Raw genomic sequence first — 23,490 nt, forward strand, 5'->3', positions numbered from 1 at the left:
CGATACCCTCCCGGTGATCTCTGGGACAAGACAACAATGCAATCTGCCCGCTGCCCGGCCCACCGATCATTGGAAAACAGAGTCGATATCGAATTGCGTTGCTCCGAGGTCGAACACGAAACCGACCGAAAACTCCCAATTTTGATCCGAATCCGCGTAGAGATACGACCGATCTCGTCGATCGATCGTGCGTTCGATGCATAGCGCCGAAAACAAAATTCACATTTATGAATGTCGCGACGGCTCGATCAATCGTTCACCGAACGAGTCGGACATTGTCCATTTGCAATTAGGACGACTGTTAGGACTGGTCGTCCAATTTTCCGGTTCCAAAAGTACGTACATAAACGGGCCCTCGAACAAACGTTTCCTCGCACGCGGAGATCATTTAGCTTCGACAGAGTAAGTAAGTCGCTTTTTATCGAACCGATAAGCAGCCGATCGATGGATGAGACTGTTGCGAAAAATCGTGCGCGATCTTTTCGACTGTAAACTCAACGTTCGATGCTGTTTCAATTTCTCGTACGAGTTTCAGTTCTTATCCAACCCGTTTACCTCTACTTCGTCCTTTCCCAGACCCGCGATAATTGCGTCACGGCAAAATCAAAGACGCGTCAGTCGAAGAAGAAGCGGGCGGGCGGACTCCGGGTCTCGAGAAAAAGATCGGAAATCGTTTCGTAGAATCGTAAACGATACTACCGGGCCCCAAAGTTCAAGGGCCCCAAAGTCGTTTCCCGGGTGAAAAATCGAGACGCTCCGATGCGTTTTAAGTGGCGAGGGTCGAGTTGGCCTCTGGCCGAGGATTCAGTTAAAAAGGAAAGGCGGAAAAAACGACGAGGAACGAAAGAAAGAAAGACACGAACGGCCTACGAGTTGTTAGTCGTCGATAGGATATCAGTTGATGGTCAGCCGGACGGAGATAGCGGTAATGAGCGACGAGAGGAAAGTTTCCATCGGGCGAATATCCAGTAAAAGGAGTCGCGGCAGAGAAAGGGCGACGGGGCGGCGGCGGCGGCGGCGGTGAGGGGCGGCGAGGGGCGGCGAGGGGCGGCGAGGGGGGGACCGGATGATGGACTGATTACGCTCCACGGCCGAGATAGCAGGCTGATACCTGGCAGAACTTCTACGAATTCCAAATTCACTTCCCGAACGATCGCCGGACTCGAGCCGCGACGAGTCGAGTCGAACGAAGCCGACTCGAGCCGATTCCGACCGTAGCGCGATACATTGGCCGAAAAAAAAACGGGAAACCAGACGAGACGGATGGAATAATTACCATATCTGCGTCTGCCTCGCATCGTGCTGTTCTAGCACGCGGCGCGGCGCCTGCCTGCAGCCGCGTATCGTGAAAACTCTCCTCTTCCGAGAGAGACTCGTTAGTTAGCGGAGGAAGCGCTCTAAAAATCGGACGAGATCGATGTGCTGCGGATTTCAAGGTGGAAGACAGCCGTGAAACGTTTTCGATCCATCGACGGTCCAATCGGGCCCAACGATTTCATCCGGAGAAACGTCCTCGACGAGATCGTTACAGAATCGAACGAATATCTCGCTTATCGACTATCGCGAGCATGCGTAACATAAATAGAATGCAACGTCGATTCTAGAAGACTTTTACGCTCGGAGTTCGGTTTGAAGCTAGAGTTTCTGGGAGGAACAAGATTGGCCTTGTTCGAGTCTGCGAGACGACGTATCGCCGGATCAAGATTACGTCTGGCGGTCCAAAGTTCATAGATAGAAACCATCAAAGGCGAATTGTCTTCGGGTAGAGACGTTCTTTCAAAAAAGCTCGAGAGATATTAGAGTATCGGTTCCCTCTAATCTGAGGCTGATATCTACAGCAATGCGTTTAATCTAGGCCTTGAAAGTGTTCTGTGTTGGGAGCTGGGAGTATCGGTCGGATGCTGATCTCCGCGAGATCACTGCTGAGGTCATCGGCAGGAACGTAACAACCGCGAAGATGCTTAGGTGACGATCGTCGAAACGCTGTTGTCGCGCGCGTGTTCTCCAGGCTGTGGTCCTCGAACGTTGCTGCAGAAATTGGATCATCGTATCGCCTGATTCGAATGAAAGAAATTTGGATACAATTACTCGAACGTTCGTTTCGTTCGCGAGATGCGGCAACGATTAAGAATTTACAATTCGAGGATTAGAAACAAGTACAAGAAGATCGTTCGGCAATTCTGAAAATGAACCGAGTTTAGGGGCCGATGCATAACGCCTGCCTAGTATAAACCAAAGTCTCGCCGCTCGCCGGAACGGATAAGCGACCGGTGCCAAGAGAAGAATGGTCCGTTTGGAAAACAAGTTACCAAAAATGGGCCGAATCGGCGCATAACCAACAATCATTTCCATCCCACGGTATCGCGGGCAACATTGTGCGCCGGCTACGCACACCCTTCTGCAATCCTGAATCGGATTATCGCTCGCGACACACCGCGATGCTTACAGGAGGTTCCTCGGTATCGTTACTTTGTTGCGTGCACGCAGCTTCGTCATTCCCCCCTCGGTTTAATCGAAGCTTTGCCGAATGTTGCGCCGAAACGAGGGACGCGTACACACGACAGACAGATCCTGTACGGGGCCCTCGGCCATGAAGCGACGCGGAACAAGCCGAGGGAGGAGTGAACGAGCTCCGGCTACGACTTCGATATGCACGGATAGATGGAAGAACGAACGAACGAACGCTCGGTCGGTCTTCTCTCGGTGCACCGATGCAATATGCACGCGATCCGGGTTTTGATAATAAAGGGAGCCTTATGCAGGCGCGGCAAGTGTGTGTTTATGTGGACCAGGGTGCGGGGCGATAGGCAAAGATCCGAAGAGTAACCAGGGAGGGATAAAGAGACGGAACGAAGAGGAACACCGTGTGCACGCGTTCCATAGCGAGAGAGAGAGAGAGGGGGGGGCAGAGAGGAGGCAGAGAAAGAGAGAGAGAGAGACCGTTATCGGTAAGCACAGACTCGAACGAAAAGGAGGCAAAAGAAACGAGGAGACCGCGAAGACCACGACGACGACGACGACGACGACGACGAGGACGAGGAGGAGGAGGACGAGGAGGACTCGGACGACGACTACTACGACGCAGCAGCAGAGAAAGCAGAAGAAGCGAACAGGGAGAGGAAGGAGAGGAAGGAGAGGAAGGAGAGGAAGGAGAGGAAGAGTGGCCGCAAGAAGAATGCTCACAATGCTGTAATTTCAGTGTTTGATCTTCCCATCTCTCTATGGGGGTATTATATGGGTTCTGCACAGGTTACACGTACGGAGAACGGTTGACGCGTGTTCGAGCCTGTGCGTAAGCGTGTCTGAGTGTTCGAGGGGGAGGCCGGTTTTATTTTACCCGCATTATTATTCCGTTGGAGATCGCGCGCTGATCCGTGGCCCGTTCCACGACTCGCCAAGGCAAACCCCGTAGAGAGCCGCGCGCTTATTTATGGATGGATTCCCTTTTAACTTTCGGCAGGATCGTTCCCTCCCCTCTCTCCTTTCCGCTTGCTCCTTATCCGTCCGCTCCTCCGTCCTCCTTTATCTTGGCGCGGCTACGCGGCGAGACCTTTTGTCGCAGCAGCCTGCTGCGACTCGTCGAACCACCCCAACGGGACACCCCCGCAACCCTTCGGGTTTGATACCGTTTCGAGCCTCGGTTGCTAGCCCCAGTCGCGATACGAGCATCGCTGCTCCACGCTAATAATGCATAGACCCTGGACTCGGGACTCGGGACTCGGGACTCGGGACACGTGAAACTCGGGACATGGGACACGCGAAACTCGGGAACCTCTCCCTCCGTCTTTCGAGTCTTTGTTCGACGCGCCGCGATCCTCGCCAGATTTCGAAAGATCGCTCGCGTTATCGACGATTTATTGGGCCTGCTACTCAAGACTGCTGTTGCTCGAGCAACAGAGGGGGGCCGAGGACCTCGACGGTTTCGAGTGCAGCACAGTTTTCAGTTTGAATAGAGAATTTAGGGGAAGCTCGCGCGATCCCATGGTACGCGGAAGCCCCGAATAAGTTGTCGACGCATCGCCCACACATCGGCCAACGAGGTTGCACAGCTGGAGTCGAGCGCGCAAAAATAATCGGAACGCGAGAAAAGATCGAACGGCCGGTTAATTTCCAAACACAGCGAGGGAATAAGACCGTCGATGGCCCGAGGCATTCCTTGCCTTATCCCGACGCGAGCGTTTCTTTCCAGGCCGATCACTTATGGCAATTTAACAGATTTAACGACCACACCTGTACCACGATCAGTCCCGGTCCCCTTTTCCGTGTAGCGACGCCGCGCCGCTCCGCTCCGGCTCGATAAGAATCGGGTCGAACTGTGAGAATCGACGGCGACGAGGAACAACGCTCGGCAGATCGATCGGTCAGCGAGAAGGAAGACGAGGGCTCGCGTTTCCATCTCGCGGAATGCATTAAGCCGGACGTCGTCCTCGCGAATGGAATCAAGTGAGCGGCACGCAGACGATTTTTAACCAGATAGGATTCTGCCTCCACCTTCTCGTCTCTTTCCTCGTCTCTTTCCTCGTCTCTTTCCTCGTCTCTTTCCTCGCCTCGCGTCTCCTCTTCCTCGTCTCGTCCTCTGTTCCCCTTACTCCCACGATCCTCCTGTTGCTCCTCCTCGAACCGAGACTCCCGCACATGCGAACCGGACACGTCAAGGCGAACGTATACGGTCGAAGGTCCGCAGAAAGAAAAACTCTGTTCGACGCAGGCTCGGATTCAACGAAAAGAACGCTACCCCGTTTGATCCGCCACCTGCCACCTACGGACGCTTCAAAGTCCACGGTCCGGAAACGCGCAGACGACTTTTCATGTCACATACATGCTTTCGATCGACTCGTACATGCTGTTCGGCTCAACGAAAGAGACCGCGAAAGATCGCCGAAAGAGCTTGTCAATGAACCTTCTATAGGATGATTCGAAAGTATCCAAAGACGAAAAGCCTTTCGTTTGGTCGAGAAATCTTTACACCGCGTTACGATAGGTTTTCGGTAAACCGAGACTCTCGAATCCCGCCCTGTAGTATATCCGGAACGTTCCCAAAGGACCGGACAACCACCGGCGATCCCCTTTGTCACGGCGAATTAGCGCAGCGGGAGCCCCTAACGAAACCAGAAAGGCGTCCGACCAATATCACCTGCTCGATATGACAGCAGAGTCACTGCCGATTAATCCACCCCTGGTTGACAGACGTCCCCGACAGTCGTAGGGACACGGAGTATGTATTCTGTATCCTGTATAGCCGTGGTGGAACAACGTGTGGACCGAGTTTGCCTCGAGGGGGCTGAGCACAAGGGGATTGGCCCGTCGAAGAAAGAAAGAAAGAAAGAAAGAAAGAAAGACGGACGGAAAGAAGGAGGGAAAGAAAGAGAGAGGGCAATCCCAGACGATGCGGAGACTGATAAAACTGCGAATGATAACGTTGCCTCCTGCCCCGCAGCCCTACCCCGGTCTACTGCCACCGTTCTCCTCGCCCCGCCGACCCGCCGCACCGTTCCGCCCGCAGTCCGTCTGTTTCTGACTATCCGCGATAATCTCACGCGTCCGCATGCGGCGTGGCGCGGCGCGGCGTGGTGAAACGAACAGTTTACCCTTGGTGCCGATCCTCTCGCGGAAACCGCTTTCGGCCGTCGGTGTTTGCGCTCCGACGCGATAAAATCGAATTCGGATTCTGCTTGAACACCCTGGGCGATCGCGAACCCTTCTCGGAGATCCCCGATATCGACGTTGCAAGACCATTGGAAATATAGATCTTGGAACAAGATGCTCTCGAATCGAAAAGAGATCAATTTCGGGACTGAAATGATTCCGAAGTTTGGGTCGCTTCTTGCTTTTGTATCTATCTCGGTGCAAGAGATGCCGCGTTTAAAGCAGCTTCGCGGCTTGCACGCTCCATACACGCGAGAAACGCGGTTGAAAGAGCAACTTCGCAAAGGGTACGGTGCACGGTGCACGGTCGCTAATAAACTGTGAATACGAGCGAGCGTCGCAACGCCAGCCACGGCACAATTAGGCCAACCTTTGCTAAAAAGTTTGCGAGCGTCGCTACTTTCTAAGCAATCTGGCAACCCGTGCTCCAATATTGCTACGACTTCTCCGATTTCTCGGTCAACGATTACCGGTGACTCCCACGCTGTCGCCGGTCAACACCGATAAACTGTCGCTGTCATCGCGAAGAGAGAATGAAGAGAAATGGGGAGTCCGCCGATATCCATCCGGATTCAGGAAACGAGACGCGACTTCCTCGGAGGGAGAGAGAGAGAGGGAAGGAGAGAGAGGGAGAGGCGACGACGACGACGGTCAGGACGGAGAAAAAGCATATCGAGATGATTATCGATTCGCCGGGCGAGATCGTAGTCTCGAATCAAAGCGGTTAGCAGTGGATACAAGTACGGCAGGCAAGGACTAGCGTGTAAAGGTGAGGCGGCTGCACGAAGGCGTGCATCTTCTTATGGCCGACAAGAGAAGACAGTAGTCCTTTCTCGTGAGAGATTCGCGACCGATAACCGACGTCGCCGCACCGTATATCGGCGATCAGACTGAAAACCCTTCGTCTACCTGGTGCTCCGATGTTGCTTGCGAATCTGGAGGTTCGCCAACCGTTGCTTGGAAAAAGAAACTAGCTCCGTGGAACCTTCCTTCCAACAAATTCCAACAATTATTTTTCGATCGAAACAACTTTGCGGATTCTTTCCCTCTCTCTCCTCTCTCTTTAATAACTTCAGCGAATCAGATTTACAGAATTTCTTTAGCCTATCAATAGATTAGTAAAACGATACAACTTTGAACTTGTACCGAATGTCATAAAATAAAAACTAAGCAAAATTATATAGTATTGGTACCAGCAGGGGAAGATTAGCAGCATTCTAATCAGAGCAGAAACTGGTCCGCTCCGCTACCGTTTTCGCAGCCTGGTTTCCGAATAATTTGAGAAACGGAAGACACGGTAGCTACGAGCGTCGACTATCGATGAAAGATTTTCCGTGAACCGGCTACTGTTTGGTGGTAAACGCACAAAGCGTGTTCCCGAGTGGTGGTGGACGGCTCGAGAACCGTGCCGGTACGGAAAAGGGAAGAAAGAGATCGCAGCAGAAACGTCGAGCAATACGAGAATACCGCGCGAAGGAACGGTGTTACCTACGCTCTCGACACGCTCGCTAATATCGTCGATAAGATCGAGCCTGCATGTCGATGCCGGCGAAAGAAGCTCGGCTCGGCTCGGCTCGGCGCGGCGCGAATTCGCTCGCGGTCTCGGTCTCGCTCGCTCCGGCTCGGTCGCTCGGTCGCTCGGTCGCTCGGTCGCCGCCGGTTTGCTGGCGGCGTCGCCGCACGGTTGCGATCCCGGGACCAGGTAACACGGTCGCGCGATCCAGGACGGCGACGAAGACGACCACGAGGACGCTGACACCTCCGTACAAGCGGCAACGTTCCACCTAATTAACGCCGTAACCGCGTGCAACGCCGTTGTCAAAATAACACGGCGATCGGTCTTGCCGATCGACACTGACACGTACCATTAACTCTCCCTATCGGGGATAGATCGATTAGAGGAGCTCTGCCCCGTTAACACCGTTTGCTTGCGAAACCAGACGAGACGGAATTCTGTATGTTAATGCGACGATGCTTCTTCGACCGCATTTTTGCTTCCGAGACGAGCCGACCCGCGAGAGTCGATAAACGAGCCGTTTCGACCGACCTTCCTGCTCGTTTATAATCGTTCCCCGTTTCGGATTCGGTCCCACCCTCTATCTCGATCTCGATCTCGATCGTTTGCGACTCTGTCTATGCGAACGCTGAACTCGAGGACATAATCTGCGCGCAATACCAATGAACAAATTGGCTTGCGGACGATTGAGAGCCGCCGTCGCCCCCACCCCCTCACCATTCGTACCTGGTGGTCGCCGATATCAATTTCTCAGGGGTTCGACTGATTACCTGTAACCCACGCGATCCGTTCCACGTTCGTCGCGCCAGACGCGACGCGTCATTCTTCTGGTTCTCGAGGAGAACGCCGTTTAAAGTGCGAGCACGTGGGTGGCTCGGAATCGGAATCGGAATCGGAATCGAAATCGGAATCGGAATAGAAGGGGACAAAAGAGCAGAAGACATCCGAGAGGGGGAGAGTAAAGACGACCGGGGAAGGAGAAGATTTAAGAAAGACTGAGGAGCGGCATCACCTCATTCCGTACGCTTATCTATGCATCTTCAGTCTCGGCGGGAGTGCACGTGTGCGCGCGGGTGCGCGCGCGCGCGCGCGCGACCCCCGAGCAAATACGGGAACAAGAGCGAAGGAACGCGCGTCAGTGTCTCGAGCTGATGGAACACATGCTCACGAAAAACCAAAGGAAAGGAGAGAGCCCGAACGTCTCGCGACGCCCTTATGCGTCCGACATAAGGCGAACGAGTAGACGATTTCACGGCCGATATCGGAGCCATCGGATACCGACCAGCACTTTCCGGCGCGATCACCTGTTCCACTGTGCTCTTCGGCCCACAATCTGTTGCCACATCCGATCCTCTAAAGTCGAAGCGCGTCCAAAGCAACCGAAGAAAGTCAATTTAGTTTTAGTCTAGCTCGCGAGCTAGCGAGCTAGCGAGCGACGATAAAGCAAACTCGAAAAATTGTATTATAAGATCGAATAATTGAAGGGGCTTCGAAGGGCCGGGGCAAGTTTACGGTGAAGGATATCGTTCGGATCCCAGGGAAATTCCCGTTAGGTTGTCGCCCCATAAATACTTTATCGCGTCAGCGCACGGAGTTTCGCGCTACGAGGTTCATGGCGCTTTAGCCGTCGCCGTTGGCCGTTGGCCGTTGCCCGGCCGCGTAAACTTTACGAGCGTCGTGACCACCGTAACACGGCCCCGGGTCTGGTTATTTGTTTCGCGGAGAGCGATACAGAAATCCGGTGAGAACGAGATCCGAGGCTCGTGTCCCGCAGTCTCGTCTCGAGCGCACGCCGCCCGTAATAATATCTTGTTTAGCCGAACAAACAACGGCACGCGCGCGCCGCAACCCCGCGCCGCAGCCGCAGCCGCAGCCGCAGCCATAGCGTCCTGTCTGAACAGACCTAATTGCCCGGCTCGTATTTGCTCGGCAAACACCTTCGGCCGCCCGTACAAACTGCCTCCTTCCTTGTCCCGCATCCAGAGAACCCGACGGGCACTCGACACCGGTGAGTCAGCCAACTATTGTCGTCTAACCGCTTCCTCCTCGACGCCGTGATTCGATGATTAACCTTATCGTGACCGTTCGCGACCGAACAATCGTTCCACGCTCTCCTTTTCCCCCTGCGAAAATTACTCGGGGCACGCGGGATAATACGCTCGCGTAATTAGCAGGCCTTCGGCAGAATTTCTGCTTCGGTTTCGTCGCGGCAAACTTTTGTTATACGTCGTATCTACTTATATCTTTTATTCCATCTACTTTTATCATGAAAATGATCCAGATCTCCGTTCGAAATAATCTCTATCCTTGCGCGTTGCTTAATTACGATGAACGCACAGCGAATCGCGCGGTTGCGCGGCCGAATAAGAAAAATGAAATCGGCGATCGCAGCCGCGAGGCAATTAACTATCAATTAAGAGGCACACTTTCTGCTCGAACGCGGGCAGATTACGCGATCGCGAGATTAAAAAGTTTCCCGTCTAATTTCGGAGCCGGTGTGGCCAGCGTGGCCAGCACAACGGGAACAGCGGGGACAGCGGGAACAGCGAGGACGAATTATGCTGAAAAGGCTCTCGCGTGCATTGTATCGAACCCGTCCGTGGAACGTGTTTATTCGTCCGGACAGCCTTCGGCCCGTGGTTTAATTGCCATCGAAAGGTCGTCCTTAATTTTACGTTATCTCGATCGGGAGAATTCGAGGCCGGTACTGCCAGAAAATGACCGAGGCGCCACTCTTATCTCGAGAGGCACGGATAAGCTCGATGATTGAGGAGAAAAGGAGCACTCGAGATACCTCGGCGTCGGCCCGGACTCCGGTGGTTCCACCGGCGTCGGTGGAGCAAGGGGAACCCAGCCAGAAATTGTTCAGAAATGACACACGTGCCGGGTACACGCGCTGCCTCGTGCGACGAAAAACCCCTTTTCACGGTAACGTCGCGTACAACGGAGTCCTCGAGGACGACGAATCGCCCGAAAACCAGCGAAAGTTGCCCAAGTATCGAAACCGGCGGCCGCTGGTTCGACAAAGTTGAAACTATTTTATACGAAATTACGATTATCTGGATCAACGAGAACGTATTCCGCCGTCGTGTTCGATTCGATCGGGACGTAGCGACACCTTTGTCATCGGCGTCGCGCGTGATTTTCGTGCAAGCCGCGCGCGCGCGCGTTCGATTCCGGTCGATTTCACTTCGAAACTCGTTTGAAAACGAGACCCTTTGACACGTTCCCCTCTCCCTGCCCCGTCCGCTCCCACCGCTCGACCCGCGCGTATCTCATCTCGTGGATCGGCTACGGAATAAAAGGAGCTGAATGCCACCTATCGTTAAGAATCGTTCGCGGAATACTCCACTTGCGAAAGCGAGACAATTATCTGATTCGGCCGCGGAACGAAACAACGGCCAAATCGTTCTGACCGAGATCAGATGCGATCTACGGACCTCCGCCTCCTCCTCCTCCTCCTCCTCCTCTTCGTCCTCCACCTCTTCTCGTGGCCCTCCTCCACAACACGAGAAGAAGAAACTCTCGTTGTTCCGATCAGTTAACGCTAATGAGCGATATATTTGGAAGACTCGCGAAACTGGCCGCAACCGTTGCAGTTCTTTCATAGGTGTGCGCCTGCACGAAACAGACCGTTCCGACGACGCCTCGTTTGCTAAATGTTATCCCTGGTTTCTCGGTCAATTTCAGAAATCGATCTCCTTCGATGGGATTATTAAATCGATTTCGATGACACGAGATCCACGTCCTATCATTACCCCGTCTTTGCTGTACGTAGGTTGCTGCCGTTCGGTGTCGGAAAGATATCGCTAAATTTGTTTCATTGCGTCACGCTTGCATGAAGCAGGTGAGGAGGGTACAAAGATATAAGAGATGACAGAAGAAGAATTCGGAGTCCGTTATACATATGCGAGATATGGAATTCGATTTTCCCATTTGTCCGGTTTGTCCGACGGCCACCGAAGGATTTTTCTCCCTCTGAATCAGGCGCAGAGGAATTCAGGCGCTGTAATCTTCCACGATTCTCCCCGATCGGTTGAGCCGTTTAGCACGCAGAATTTCGATTGGCGTAGGCAGAGCCGAGCGTAGCCCGTATCCTAGTGGCCAACTTCCCATACGTCAATATGTATTATATCGAGCAGTGGGTCGGCGATATCGCGATCCTAGTGGACGAAACGGGCAGCCACCGTTGCTCCCGCTTTATCTCGAGGCTTGAGAAAACGCAGAGCAGACGCTGCGCGTCGTGTCTAATCTAGCTGGCATCTGGACCCTAAAAACCACCGGCTGGAGACCAGAAACAACGGTAATAAGGTAGAGAAGATGCGTGGATGCGAGAGACTTCCGGCCACGGAATGGCAAGAAGCGCGAGCGAACTTGGTACGCGCAATCGACGGCCTTGCTTCCCGCCGCGTGGTCCGTTCGCATCAGACACGGCTCGGCTCGGCTCGGCTGGGACTTGTTAACACGGGAAAGGAACGCTGAGCCAACAGATTCTATGCTGCGCGCGGCAACGAATTCGAAACGATAGCAACACGGTTGACGCGACTTTGACGCTGCCTAGATCTTGCCGATGGCTACGTAGTTCGGAGTACAAATACTTGTTGCAGATTTCTTCTTGCCGCGGGTTTTACGCAAACGTTTCAAAGGTACAAAAACCAAAGGTAATACGTTCCGAATCGGTTACGTTTGCCTCGAACGTAACCAACGTGTCGATGAATCGATACTCGATATCGTTGCGACGCAAATTAATATTTACATTGCTATCGGAACCAGAAGAATAAAGAAGCGACTATTTCGTAACGATACCCGGCGCGCCATCGGGACATTCTAGAATTTTAACGAGACCCCTAAACTCTCGAAATTCTGTCTGGGGCAGGCAGAGCCCGTAATTAGAGCACGGTACGTAGACCATCAGATTCGGTGAAACTACGAGGATCACGACAAAAGAACCCGGTTCGATAAGGGAAGCGGCGCAAACGTAGATACGCGTCGCGGCGTATTGTTTCGGGCGACATCACGCTGCGATGGTATGGCGCTATGGCGCGGTGCGGAGCGGTGCGGAGCGGTGCGGAGCGGTGCGGAGCCGTGCGGAGCGGTGCGACACGGCGTGGCCCGAGATTATTCATATCCACGTGCGTCCGTCGACTGGTATTGTCGATTAGTCGTCGCGATGCTTTTGATCGGCGGATCGTACGAACGTGACGGTCGGCAGGTTAAAATCTGCCTATCGGTGGGTATCAGCTCATTACGCTAATATTCACTCGGAATGCCGGCCCGATAAGGTATCTCGATCGTGCCTCTCGCGTTTCGCGAATGCCTTTTTGCGCTCTGTGTGTCTCCGTTTTCGCGTGTTTCTGTTTCGGTGTGTCTCTGCGCGGAGCCGAGCCGAGTAGAGCCGAGTAGAGCCTCGATCTCTGCTGCGCTCGCTCGCTCGCTCGCTCGTGCGCACACAAACGCGCACACGCGCGCCACGCGGAGAGGTCGCGCCATTTTTGGAGCTGTAAACCTCGCCGACGCGTGTAGGGTTTGGCGTACGTGTGCGTTTCGTCCATTCCCAATAACCGCGCTACCGCGAAATCGCGTCCGCGATTCCGATCGGGCTCCGTTTGTCCCCGCTTGATTTTATGCAGCAGCTGCGTAACACACGACCCGTTTCATTCGTTTCGCGACCAGAGGGATCCATGGGCCACCACCCGATACCATGGACTTTAAATTCGACGCGTCGCGTCCGGTCGCCAATCGACCCGATGCGTCCGTTTGTCACGGGTTTATTCGGCCCCGGCGGTGTTCGCAACGGTTGTCGACCACGCAGTCGAGTTCCTTCGCGGGGATGCCGAACGAATCGAAGCGAACCAATTGGAAAATCACGCGCGCGACAAGCTACCGTGTAGCAAACTTGATCGCAGAACCTACGACTCCCCTCGGGTTCGGAGGTACAACTAGCCGAAAGCCAAGACACGATCGATTCGAGATCGAAAGCAAGATTCCGAAACCGTTGCCGAATCCCGGAGGCCCGAGCGCACTCTCCCGACGAGATTCCACGTTTAACGATCCCTCGATCCCTCGATGCCGGGGATCGACGCGGGAAGAGGCTCGGTCCCGGTAGAGATACTCGTACACGTGTCCGGCAGGATCAGCAGCGTATCTATTAAGCGTTATCGCGTGGGGCCTATCGAGAAATTCTCGGAAGAAACGTGGCGCATCCGGCGCGAGAGGGAAAGAGGACGCACGCCGAAGAATCGGCGAGAGTGCGAAACGTTGGCGGATCGTCGAGGCGGTCGAGGCGGTCGAGGCGGTCGAGGCGGTCGAGACGGTCGCGGCCGGCTGAAAGGAACGGTTCCAGTTGTGTCCCGCATCCTGGGTACATCGCGGTTATCGGCGTAAAGCCGCGTTTACACGCGTGTAAAGCTGGTACGAGACCCGGTTGACACCGCGCGGAGGCTGTGCAGCGCGAGCCCGATGAGGTCGAAGACGCGCACAGGCTGTGTCGCGTCGCGTCGCGTCGAAGAGGGCTGCTGGGTCGGCTTGGCTCGGGTCGGGTCGGGTCGGGTCGGGTCGGGGGCGAGGCTGAAGGGGGACGCGAACGTGGACATGGACGCGGACGTGGACGTGGACCTGGACGCGGACGCGGACGCGGACGCAACATCCTGGGAGTAGGAAGAAGAAGGAGAAGAGCTCGCGAACACCATTCCAGCGATGCCAGGGCCGTGTCGTAACAGGCTGGAGTGACACCACAATGCGGTGTAGCAATTTGTAGGCTCGCCCTTCGTCCTTCGTCCTCCGCCGTCCTTCCTCCCCGCGCGTGTCTCCCTGCCCGCTCCGCCAGCATCCGCCAGCATCCTCCAGCATCCAACCTCCAGCGTCCTCTTCCTCCGCCTGTATTTATGAGCCGAGTCCGGAGAACGCCTGTATCGGTTCCTCCTCGCGCTGGCTAAAGGTAGGAAGGACGACACAGGGACGCGTTTGCTCGCTCGCTTGCTCTCGCAACGAGTACGAGCGGTGCTCTTCTCTCCGAACAACGCCGATCGACGACGAACAAGAAGAAAGAGGAGGAGAAAAAGGCACCGAGGGGGCTAACTAGACGAGATCAACGCCACGATAGTTGTCTCTTCTGCGATTCTTCGCGAAGAAGACGCGAGAGAGACAGAGTCTGTGGAGGAGGTGAAACGAGAGAGAGAGAGAGAGAGGGATAAAGAACGCATTGGGGGAGAAACATCTGCGGCGGCGGCGGCGGCGGCGGCGGCGGCGGCTGGATTCATGCGTTTGCGCGGAATAAGGGACCCGGCCGAGGAAGATAAGGGACGCTGATGGACCTTGCTTCCACGTTTCTTCTTCTTCCTCTTCTCCTTCCGCACGACTCTGTCCCTCTCCATCCTTTTCCCCATCTTCTTCTTCGTCTTTTTCGTCTTTTTCGTCTTTTTCGTCTTTTTCGCCTTTTTCGCCTTTTTCGTCTTTTTCATCTTGCCCACCCTCTTCCCTCCTTGCTGCGTCCCTTTCACGTCACCCGCTCATTGCACACACCGCCGGCCGATCGACACTGATAGCCGCAACGACTGTTCGCAGGTAACCTGCCACGACGGAATTTGCGACTTCGCTTTTGTGCCTTTCGCTCTGGGGAACCACCGACCGGGAGAGGAGAGGGCACCGGCGCGTACACCGGCGCGGTGCGAGGCGGGTGTGTACCCCTTTCTACCGATAGATTCGAGTCACAGATTTCGAAAATCTACCCTCGGCGGAATCGAATTCCTCTCGAAGAGTAAAACCGAAGAACGTAATTAGGCGGCCTGGGACAGCGGACTTCCACTACGATGCCGAGTGCGGCCTCCTTCCGAATCTGTTCAAAGGAGTTGTTGTCCTGTCCTGCCAAACGAGGAAAAGAATTCTATCCTTGTTTCGCTCGGACCGATAAGGTAACGAAAAATCGATGGAACGAAATTGGTCGAAATAGTCAGGTTGCAAACCGCTTCGACGGAATTGGAAGAGTCGTATGAAATCGATGCGTTAGACGGCTCGGAATAAAGTTAAGCGGAAGGATCGATGGACAAACACCTAACTCTCGAGGTACGAAATTGTTAAATTGTAAAACATCGCCCTTCAAGGTTCTCCAGATTTGTTTAAAAGCTAAACTCCGGCGCTATTCGAGAGCTATTGGTCGAGCGCAAGCCGAGAAAAGAGCAGAAACGAAAGGCACGTTTCCCACGTGCAGTCACAAACACCAACGAACACTTGTATGATCGTGAACGACGAAAAGCGAGTTGCAGTCGGCAAAGGGGTTCGATGGACGATGGGCGATGGGCGACGGGCGATGGGCGATAGACGAAAGGATAGGCGATGCACGAGGCGTCGCTATTAGCGCGCCGAGAACGATTACAACGGGAACGGGCCGCGAAACGATCCTCCCCCGGGTTTCGTTCTCTCGATCTCTCGTTCTCCCGTCCTCTCCCGTCCTCTCCCGCCCTTTCGTCCTCTCGCCATCTCGCCGAAACAAGCCGATGGCGCGCAGAGATATTATTTACGGTGGAACACGATTCAATAAAACATTCTATAAAGTCATTGGTTATTAATTTGACGGGTGAACGCGGCGGGGGGTGATTGCTGCCTCTCCACGGGATACCTTTTATCCCTGGCATCGACGATTACCGGCACGATACAAGGGAACCTGGCTCCTCCACCTTCATCTCTCGTATTCGTCCTCGTCCTCCTCCTTCTTCTTGTAGGTTCGCGACCCTCTTCGCAGTCCGAGGACTCGATAAGTCGGAGCCGGTGCGTTTTCAGCGGAAAACGATCAAGATCGAGGAACGGTTTTTCGTTATTGACACGAGCCTCGCTCGATCCGCTCAGATGGCGGGTCAAACGTAAAGAAGAGCGTTGTTCTACGAAAATTGTTCGTGGTCCCGTTGGCAGACTGCAGACAGTTTGCGCGACGTTAAGATGGTCGCGTTAATTGGAAAAATCAAGAATCGAGCGAATATAAATTTCTTCTGCCGCCAGCGAGCGATTCGGTCGAAGAGCGTCGAAAGCAGGAAAACTGTTCAAGTAAAAGTCCGTTGCTTCGGCGTTAACGAGCCGGGATTAAAAAGCCTGCTAGGCTGCATAAGACAGAGCGCGGTGCATGTAAAACACGAGAAAACCGTTTTCCGGCATTCTTAGTAACAATCGTTCCGAGATAGCGGAAAGAACACAGATATCCGTGCAATCTACATCGGCGAATGGATCCAAAAGGACCGTCGCGAAGCGAAGCGAAGCGAATCGCGCATCGCGCAATCCGAACGACGGTTCTCGCTTATCACCGCGTCCATCGTGTAAAAACTTGGTTATCGATTCAAGTTCCAATGAACCAGTCCCCGCTGGATCGAAAAAGCACACGCACTCGGGGCTCGCACCGATCACGAGCATTCCGCGGGCCCGTTCGCGAGGCCCGTTCGACAAAAATTCCAGCGTGGGTATCTTCTTCACAACCCCGTTACGGATCCTCGCCGATTGCGTCCCGAACCGATCGAACCGATCGAACCGATCGAACCGAATCTGCGAAAGCTGGACCAGCTTTCGATAAACCTGCTTGCGATTCGAGTTCTCGTTTCTGCCGTGTCGGCGGTATCGGCGGTATCGGCGGGGACGGGAGGAGGAAAGAGAGGGTGACGAAGAAAGAGAAGGAACAAATGATACATGCTCTAAGCCCTAATCCTTGAGAAGAGATCAACGCATTCTCGCGTGTATCGGTTTCCGGCGAATAGAAAACGAACGCAATAAGGAACTAGCCGCTAATAAGGAGACTTGGCCGATGACGGCGACCGATATCCAAAATGGTAAAACAGTTTTCGCCGCGAAGACGCGGACGGGGACGGGGACGGGGACGGGGACGGGGACGGAGACGGCGGTGCGGATGCGATAAACGTAAACGCGACCCGCCTCGCTCTCTACGAGATTCTGCGGGCTTCAGCGACAATCGGATGAAAAACGCGGAAAAAAATCGGCTTCTTTATTGCCGCATCCGATAGCGCACGCTCCTCTGCGTAATCTAGCAAAAGTGCATACAGTCTCGAGCACTGGAAGTGCATAAATTTCGATCGCTGGCGTTCTCGTGATCGGGTTTCCGTCCCGTCCCGTCTCGTCCCGTCTCGTCTCGTTTTGAGGTCGAAAAGCCCCCAAAATACGAAGAAAAAGGAAGGGAAGAGGCAGCACTGACGTCAATTATTTTTAATCTACGCCGCGCAAGCGCTTATCGCGTATTCGCCGCGAGGAACCGTGCCTCTTCCGCGGAGGACGTATCTGCGAGCGTGAAACGTAATCGCGAAGCCGAAGAAACGTCCTTTGCCCGAAATCGTCTGAAACTTTTGTTGCACAACCGTTCGCTCGCTCTGCTCGCCCGCTCGCCCGCCCGCCCGCCCGCTCGCGCGCGCGCGTTTTAGAATCCAACGCGGCGATAACGCGGAGATAGCGTAATCTTTAAGGCGATCGCGTTATTCCGTTGCGGATTTCAGGCACGTATCGCCGTCGCGTCGCGGCGTAAATTTTAACGATTTCTTTCGAGTTGGAAGCTTCGTTGTACTACAGCTCCGCGAGGTTTCGGACGCGCCTGCCGAATGAAAATAATCGCGCGATTTCGCGCGATTTCGCGCGACTCGACGTTCGGATACCGGCAAAAGGATTCTCCGCCGTTGCAACGTTAATTATAATAACAAATTTCTCATATATTTGCGACATCGAAAAAGCTAACACTATCATTATCATTTTTGTATGCCTTCGACTGCGAAAAGGACTCGATTCGCGAACGCGCCTTCCCTCGCCTCTGTACTTGGTCAATTTCCTTGTTCCATGCAATTCTATTCGTCGAATGACTCAGTGAAACACTAAACACTCGGAATTAGACAGACGGAATCGAAGAACCTAACTATGAACCTAAACTCTAAAACAGAGAATCTGGCATGGTCGAAACAGCTGCTGGTTTCCCGTGATCCTTCTAATCCATCTCTCTTCTCCGCGAGAAGACTCCTTATCCAGATAACGAATTTACCTGTATCTGGCCGGAACGGTAAACAACTGGACGTTTACGATTCGAGGAAAGAACTGCTCGTATATTTTCGTGAGTCGATTCTAACATAAATCCTTGAGCAGCGTCGAACGACACGCGTTATCGTGGCCGCCAATTAAAGCCATTGACTTCCACGACTCGGGTCGATACGATCGCGGTGGTGCCCGAAGCCACCGTCCCCGAAGCCACCGTCCCCGAAGCCACCGTCGCCGAGGACCGTCGCCGAGGACCGAGGGGGGCCCCGTCGCACAAATTCGTATCGGCCTGTATTTTTTTTCGCCGATCTCAGCGTAAAACGATCGAGGCCAGACGAGATCGCGGTGCCGATTTCGCGGGATCGTTCCTCGTCCCTCGCCGCCCTTGTGGCGCGAACCGCGCGAGCCGTCGTTGCCGGACAGTTTTACGTTTTACGTTTTACGTTTTACGTTTTACGTTTTACGTCGGATTTCTGGCGACCGGCAATCGAAACGACCCGCCGAATCGAGTGCTTCTACTTGTTTGCCGCAGCTACTTTTCCTTGTTCCATCTCTCTTGTCTCTTGTTGCGTACGGAGAAATGCGATACCATGTTCTTGGTTAGCCAACTTAATCAACGAAACGCGTCCAAACATTCGGATAACAGCGGACCAAGATGGATCCGATGCTAGTAGATCCTTGGTTAACTTTGCAATAATAAATTTCTTTGCGAGTCTCAAATAGCGCGAGTCTCCAGTAGCAATCAAAATAATAATACAAGCCTATTTCTTTGAAAACTGTTTCTAGAATGAACGAAACATTCCAGACGACCCGGTATTTATGGTCTCGTCCCTTCCTTTCCGTTTTACATAGGACCAAGTTTTGGTAGACTTGTTTTCCTCGCGGCCGACAGTCCACCCTGTTCGTCGGGACGTTAATGTCTGCGGTAATTATTGGGAACGACGGGACGAGCGCGTTGCCGCTAATTGGGAGCACCTGTAATTGAGTTAATAACGAGCAAAAGCAAAGAGAGCCGAGCCGCGGCGGGTCTACCGGCTTTCGTTTATGTCGTTCGGCTCTTACTCAACACTCGGAAGACCAAACAGACATCTTCGGGAGATTCTAATTAGCGACGATACGCTTGCTCCACGAGGGATTCGATGATATCGCGATGGGTCTCGTCCTTGAGCACCGTTAACAGAATTTCGGTTCAAAGCCTTTTTTCTTCGATTCGAGACTTTGACTTGAACGGTTCGAACGAGACACCTTCCCGGAAGCCTAGGATTCTTCCGAGATAGTTCAGAAAACGATCCATCGGCAAACTGACAGAACGGTTGCTTCGTCTATCAACCGAGCGGGCCGAAAACCAACAATCGGCAGCCCTCTGTTTAGAAGAGACACGCTGTCTCAGAAAATTACGGTTTCCTTGAAATCTAGGGAAATACAATTTTCAAAGTATGTACCCACTATACTTGCTATACCATCGATGAATTGCTATGATCGTTGACTTACATAGAAAATATGTCTTTCTTTCGGAAAATGATCGATTCAAATATTTCGAATAGAGAGGACACGATAACGTTTCTAATGAAACGGATGGAAGATATTTTATCGACGCATCGTTCCTTTTAAAAACAATCTGTTCAGAGCCCGACAAAATAAACAAAGATTTAAATTACTCAAGTACACATTATTATATCGCAATTATTATCCGATAACAAAGATAAAGAAATTACATCAACGTTATCAACATTGTCATCAACTTCCTAAGAAGCAAAACAAAGCACGATAAGAAGTCAACTTAAATAAACCTAAATAAACTCGAATAGATTGAGACGATCCTCTGCACATTTACGAAGAATCGAACATGTAATGTATGTAACAGCGAACCAATCCAATTTGAAGATGCTTTGGAGACACCAAATTTGACTCTGTTAATTTTCCTAATCATAGTCGATATACAGTTGATCGCGATCGACCCGAAATGCAACGGTTTCGATATCAGCAGCGGCGTGTAAATACAGTCGTACACGCGGTCAAGCGCAGCATGCGTGGTCGACCACGTGACCCGCTAGGGACTCGCATAGGTCAGCTGACAGCTGACAAGTCGAGACCCGTCGATCGTCAACGTTCCCTTTTCTATTCGCAGGCGGCGTTACGCCATTCAAAAATTATCGTTACTTGTACCGACTCGCAACATACGTCGGTCGATTAGGCTAGAAAGCCGGAAGTATCATCGAACGGTCGCGGCCGTTCGTTTCAAGCTGATTCCATTGTACGTAAATTCCCGCCTACTCGATCGGACCGAACGCGATTGGCGACACGTTCGCGAGGATAAAGCCTCGGATAAGAATGCTAACTCGCGAGAGAGAATTACGAGCGAAGCGAATTACTCTACGTGGACAGTTCGCATGGCAGGCAAGCGGAAAGTGGAAACGCGATCTGACAGCGAACGACGCGACGCCCAATCACCTGTCAAGCAACGTGGCCGACCGGCTAAAAGCACGCCCGCGAGAAACCCGTTTTCCCGGGCTGTTGCTTACCGGCGAGAGCGACATACACGACGCGACGCGACGCGACGCGACGCAACGCAACGCAACATAACACGCGGTAACTACGCGGCACACGGCACACGGAACACGGCACACAGCACACGATACATGCATATAGTGATGGGAAAGCGAGGATTAAAACAAAATCACATTGGGACTCACGTTTCAGCGGTTTCGGGTTGCTCTGCTTGCGGCGTGACATCCTCTGTGCTCGGCCATCACCAAATCAGCAGCATCGACATGCTTGACGTCGCTCGAGGAACAGAACCAGAGAAGACGAATATCGGTCGTTCCAGATTGGCGTGACTTCGTCAACATGTAACAAACGACACAGCACACGGGAACGGGAGGAGCGTCTAGACGAAACGAAACGAAACGAGATGGACTTGGTACAGGATGACAAAGCTGGGACGTGGAAGTTAAAAGCGGCGAAACATCGACGGAAAACACTTCGAGGCACAAATAACCTTTCCCGAATCCATCGTACGAAGGATTCTCTCTCTCTCTCTCTATTCCTCTCTTTCTCTCGCAATTTATCTATCTTTCTCTTCTTGTTGCACGATTTTTCGGACCGTTCTCAACGTTCGCTTTTCCCCTTTCGTGTGTTGTCGGTTTGTAGCCGGTTATCGCGTTTTTCACGCACAAGTGCCGACGGAGAACGCATACACGCAACACGACAGCTCGTACCGTGGCCGCTGTCAGCGAGCAACTAAACAAACGCGATACCAAACAACCCCCACTCCCGCGTACGCGGCGTGACTACGTTGTCCAAGTGGGGATGGACGAATGCGGACTGGGGACTGACTCCGCCCACTACGCGCGTTCCCTTTCGCGAAGCGGGAAATTTTAAATGACTCGCTCTTACCGGCTGGAAGCTGCGTTTCGACGACACTAGATGGCGACAACGAATCTTGAGAAAGATTATTCCAGATGCAATAAATGTAAATGCTCTAAACTCTAAAGCTAAATAGCGTTCGAGGAGAAACGGCATCTTGAATGACCAGATATTCCGAGAACTAGATCGTAATTCAAAATCTAATATTCTGAGAGTTATGCAAATATTTCAAGATCGAGGAAACTGTTTCAAAGTAGTTTTACCGAAATCTGAAGTGTCTGACAACGAGTTCGTTGACTTCTTCCAACAACATCAAACTATGGATATGGATCACGGGCAAACCTAGTTTGGTATCTAGACCTTGAAAAGTTACTCGCGTTGAATCTAATGGCAGCCTTGGTACGTTCACAGATATGGATTCAGAGAGATGATTTTCAATCAGGTTTCAAATTGAATGACTTCGTAACTGCACGTATGTACTCGTTCCACCCAACCGTTCTGACCGATATCTAGCGACATCTTTGATACCTCTGGTAAGAATATACCTAATGTCCGTACGATATTAAAGATGGCGCTCCGTGAAGTTTAGCAGCTGCAGGTACAGATGGCATCGCACACATCAATTATAAGCGACGTCCTTCTCTGCGATATCAACAAATGTTTATTTTGTCGGAGGTATTTTAATCTAATCTAATCGAATTGAATCTAATCTAATAGAAATTTCAACTTATTATTTAATATTCCGCGTGCTATAATATTTTGCACTTATGCAACGATCTTAAGTATATTATTGCACAAACATGGTGTAATAGAACTTCTAATAATGGATTGGTCATCGTTCGGTCACAGTTTGGAAACGTAAACGCTATAAGCTTTAATAATTCATTTAAATTGCACATAGACAACTAATTGTTAGCGTAGTAAGGAATTGTTGCAGTATGGAATTGTTCGCAAACTAGTCTCTCCGATGCTGTTGTTTTCATGCCTTTTCGCGAAGTTTTTTTATTTTTAACCTCCATGTTTGTTTTTGTGAAACTTATGGCAAGCGTGTTTCTAGCACTCGAGGAAGAAAAGAACGCTGAAGCGCATTCTTCGGATGCAGTTTACAGTGTCATCGTTCCTTCGAATGTAAACACCTCGGGGAGTAATACTTGCGATCATCCACTATTGTCGAGACGTTCTATTTTCGTGTCAGCAACGCGATGAAGTTTGGTTAGTGCCGCGCGGGACAACAAACGCTTCAGCGAGTACCGACGAGTACCGAATCTCATCCACTGAACGTAGATTGAACCGTGGGTCGCCATGCCCAACTCACACGATACCTTTCTTGGACGGTTCTAGACCCGTTTCGCGGATCAAACACATGTCCCATGTCCCACGCGACACGCTTTCAGAACCGATCTTGAGCCGTAAGTAAGTACCTACTGTGGCACACGACGCGACTGCCAGAATAATTCGAGGTAAATAATGCTTGCACATATTTCAATGTTTTCTATCATTTGCTACTGGGCGGATCATTATGCTTACAACGCGTTTACATTGTCCTCTATCAACAGAGTCTTACTCGAACATCGTTACTCTTGGACTGCCCAAAATTTAACACGAAGCGAAAGCCTGTGATCTATTCGAAAGCTACGTTGCAACTTGATTCATCGTCGACGATTACAAATAAATTCAAATACCAACGATACGCTGTACGTACATCCAGTCATTTAATGATTCTCGTGCTTGTTGAAATCCAAATCTGTTAACAATTCATCATAGTTTACATACCACGCGCAGACGATCGAATGGTGCGTAGAAGCGAAGGTCGTTCCCCAAATGGCGAAGCGAAAAGCGATACGATAGAATTTTACATGGTAATCCTTGCACAAAAACAATTGGCAACAAGGGCGGTTTGCAACAGAGTTGGGCATTAATCTATCATTTTGTGATTACTTTTTTAATGAATTCCA

General features: G+C 52.2%; 1 protein-coding gene across 1 annotated transcript in view; it reads right to left on the bottom strand.

The window, feature by feature from the left end:
• Window positions 1–21,596, bottom strand: part of Ush (Zinc finger protein ush) — a 161,379-nt gene extending 139,783 nt beyond the window's left edge. The window contains exon 1 of the mRNA XM_078190454.1: window positions 20,863–21,596. Coding sequence (XP_078046580.1) covers window positions 20,863–20,902 — 40 coding nt within the window. The 5' untranslated portion in view covers window positions 20,903–21,596. The remainder of the gene's footprint in view (window positions 1–20,862) is intronic.
• Window positions 21,597–23,490: the final 1,894 nt, after the last annotated feature.

Source organism: Augochlora pura, chromosome 9, assembly GCF_028453695.1.
Source record: "Augochlora pura isolate Apur16 chromosome 9, APUR_v2.2.1, whole genome shotgun sequence".
Lineage (NCBI taxonomy): Eukaryota > Metazoa > Arthropoda > Insecta > Hymenoptera > Halictidae > Augochlora > Augochlora pura.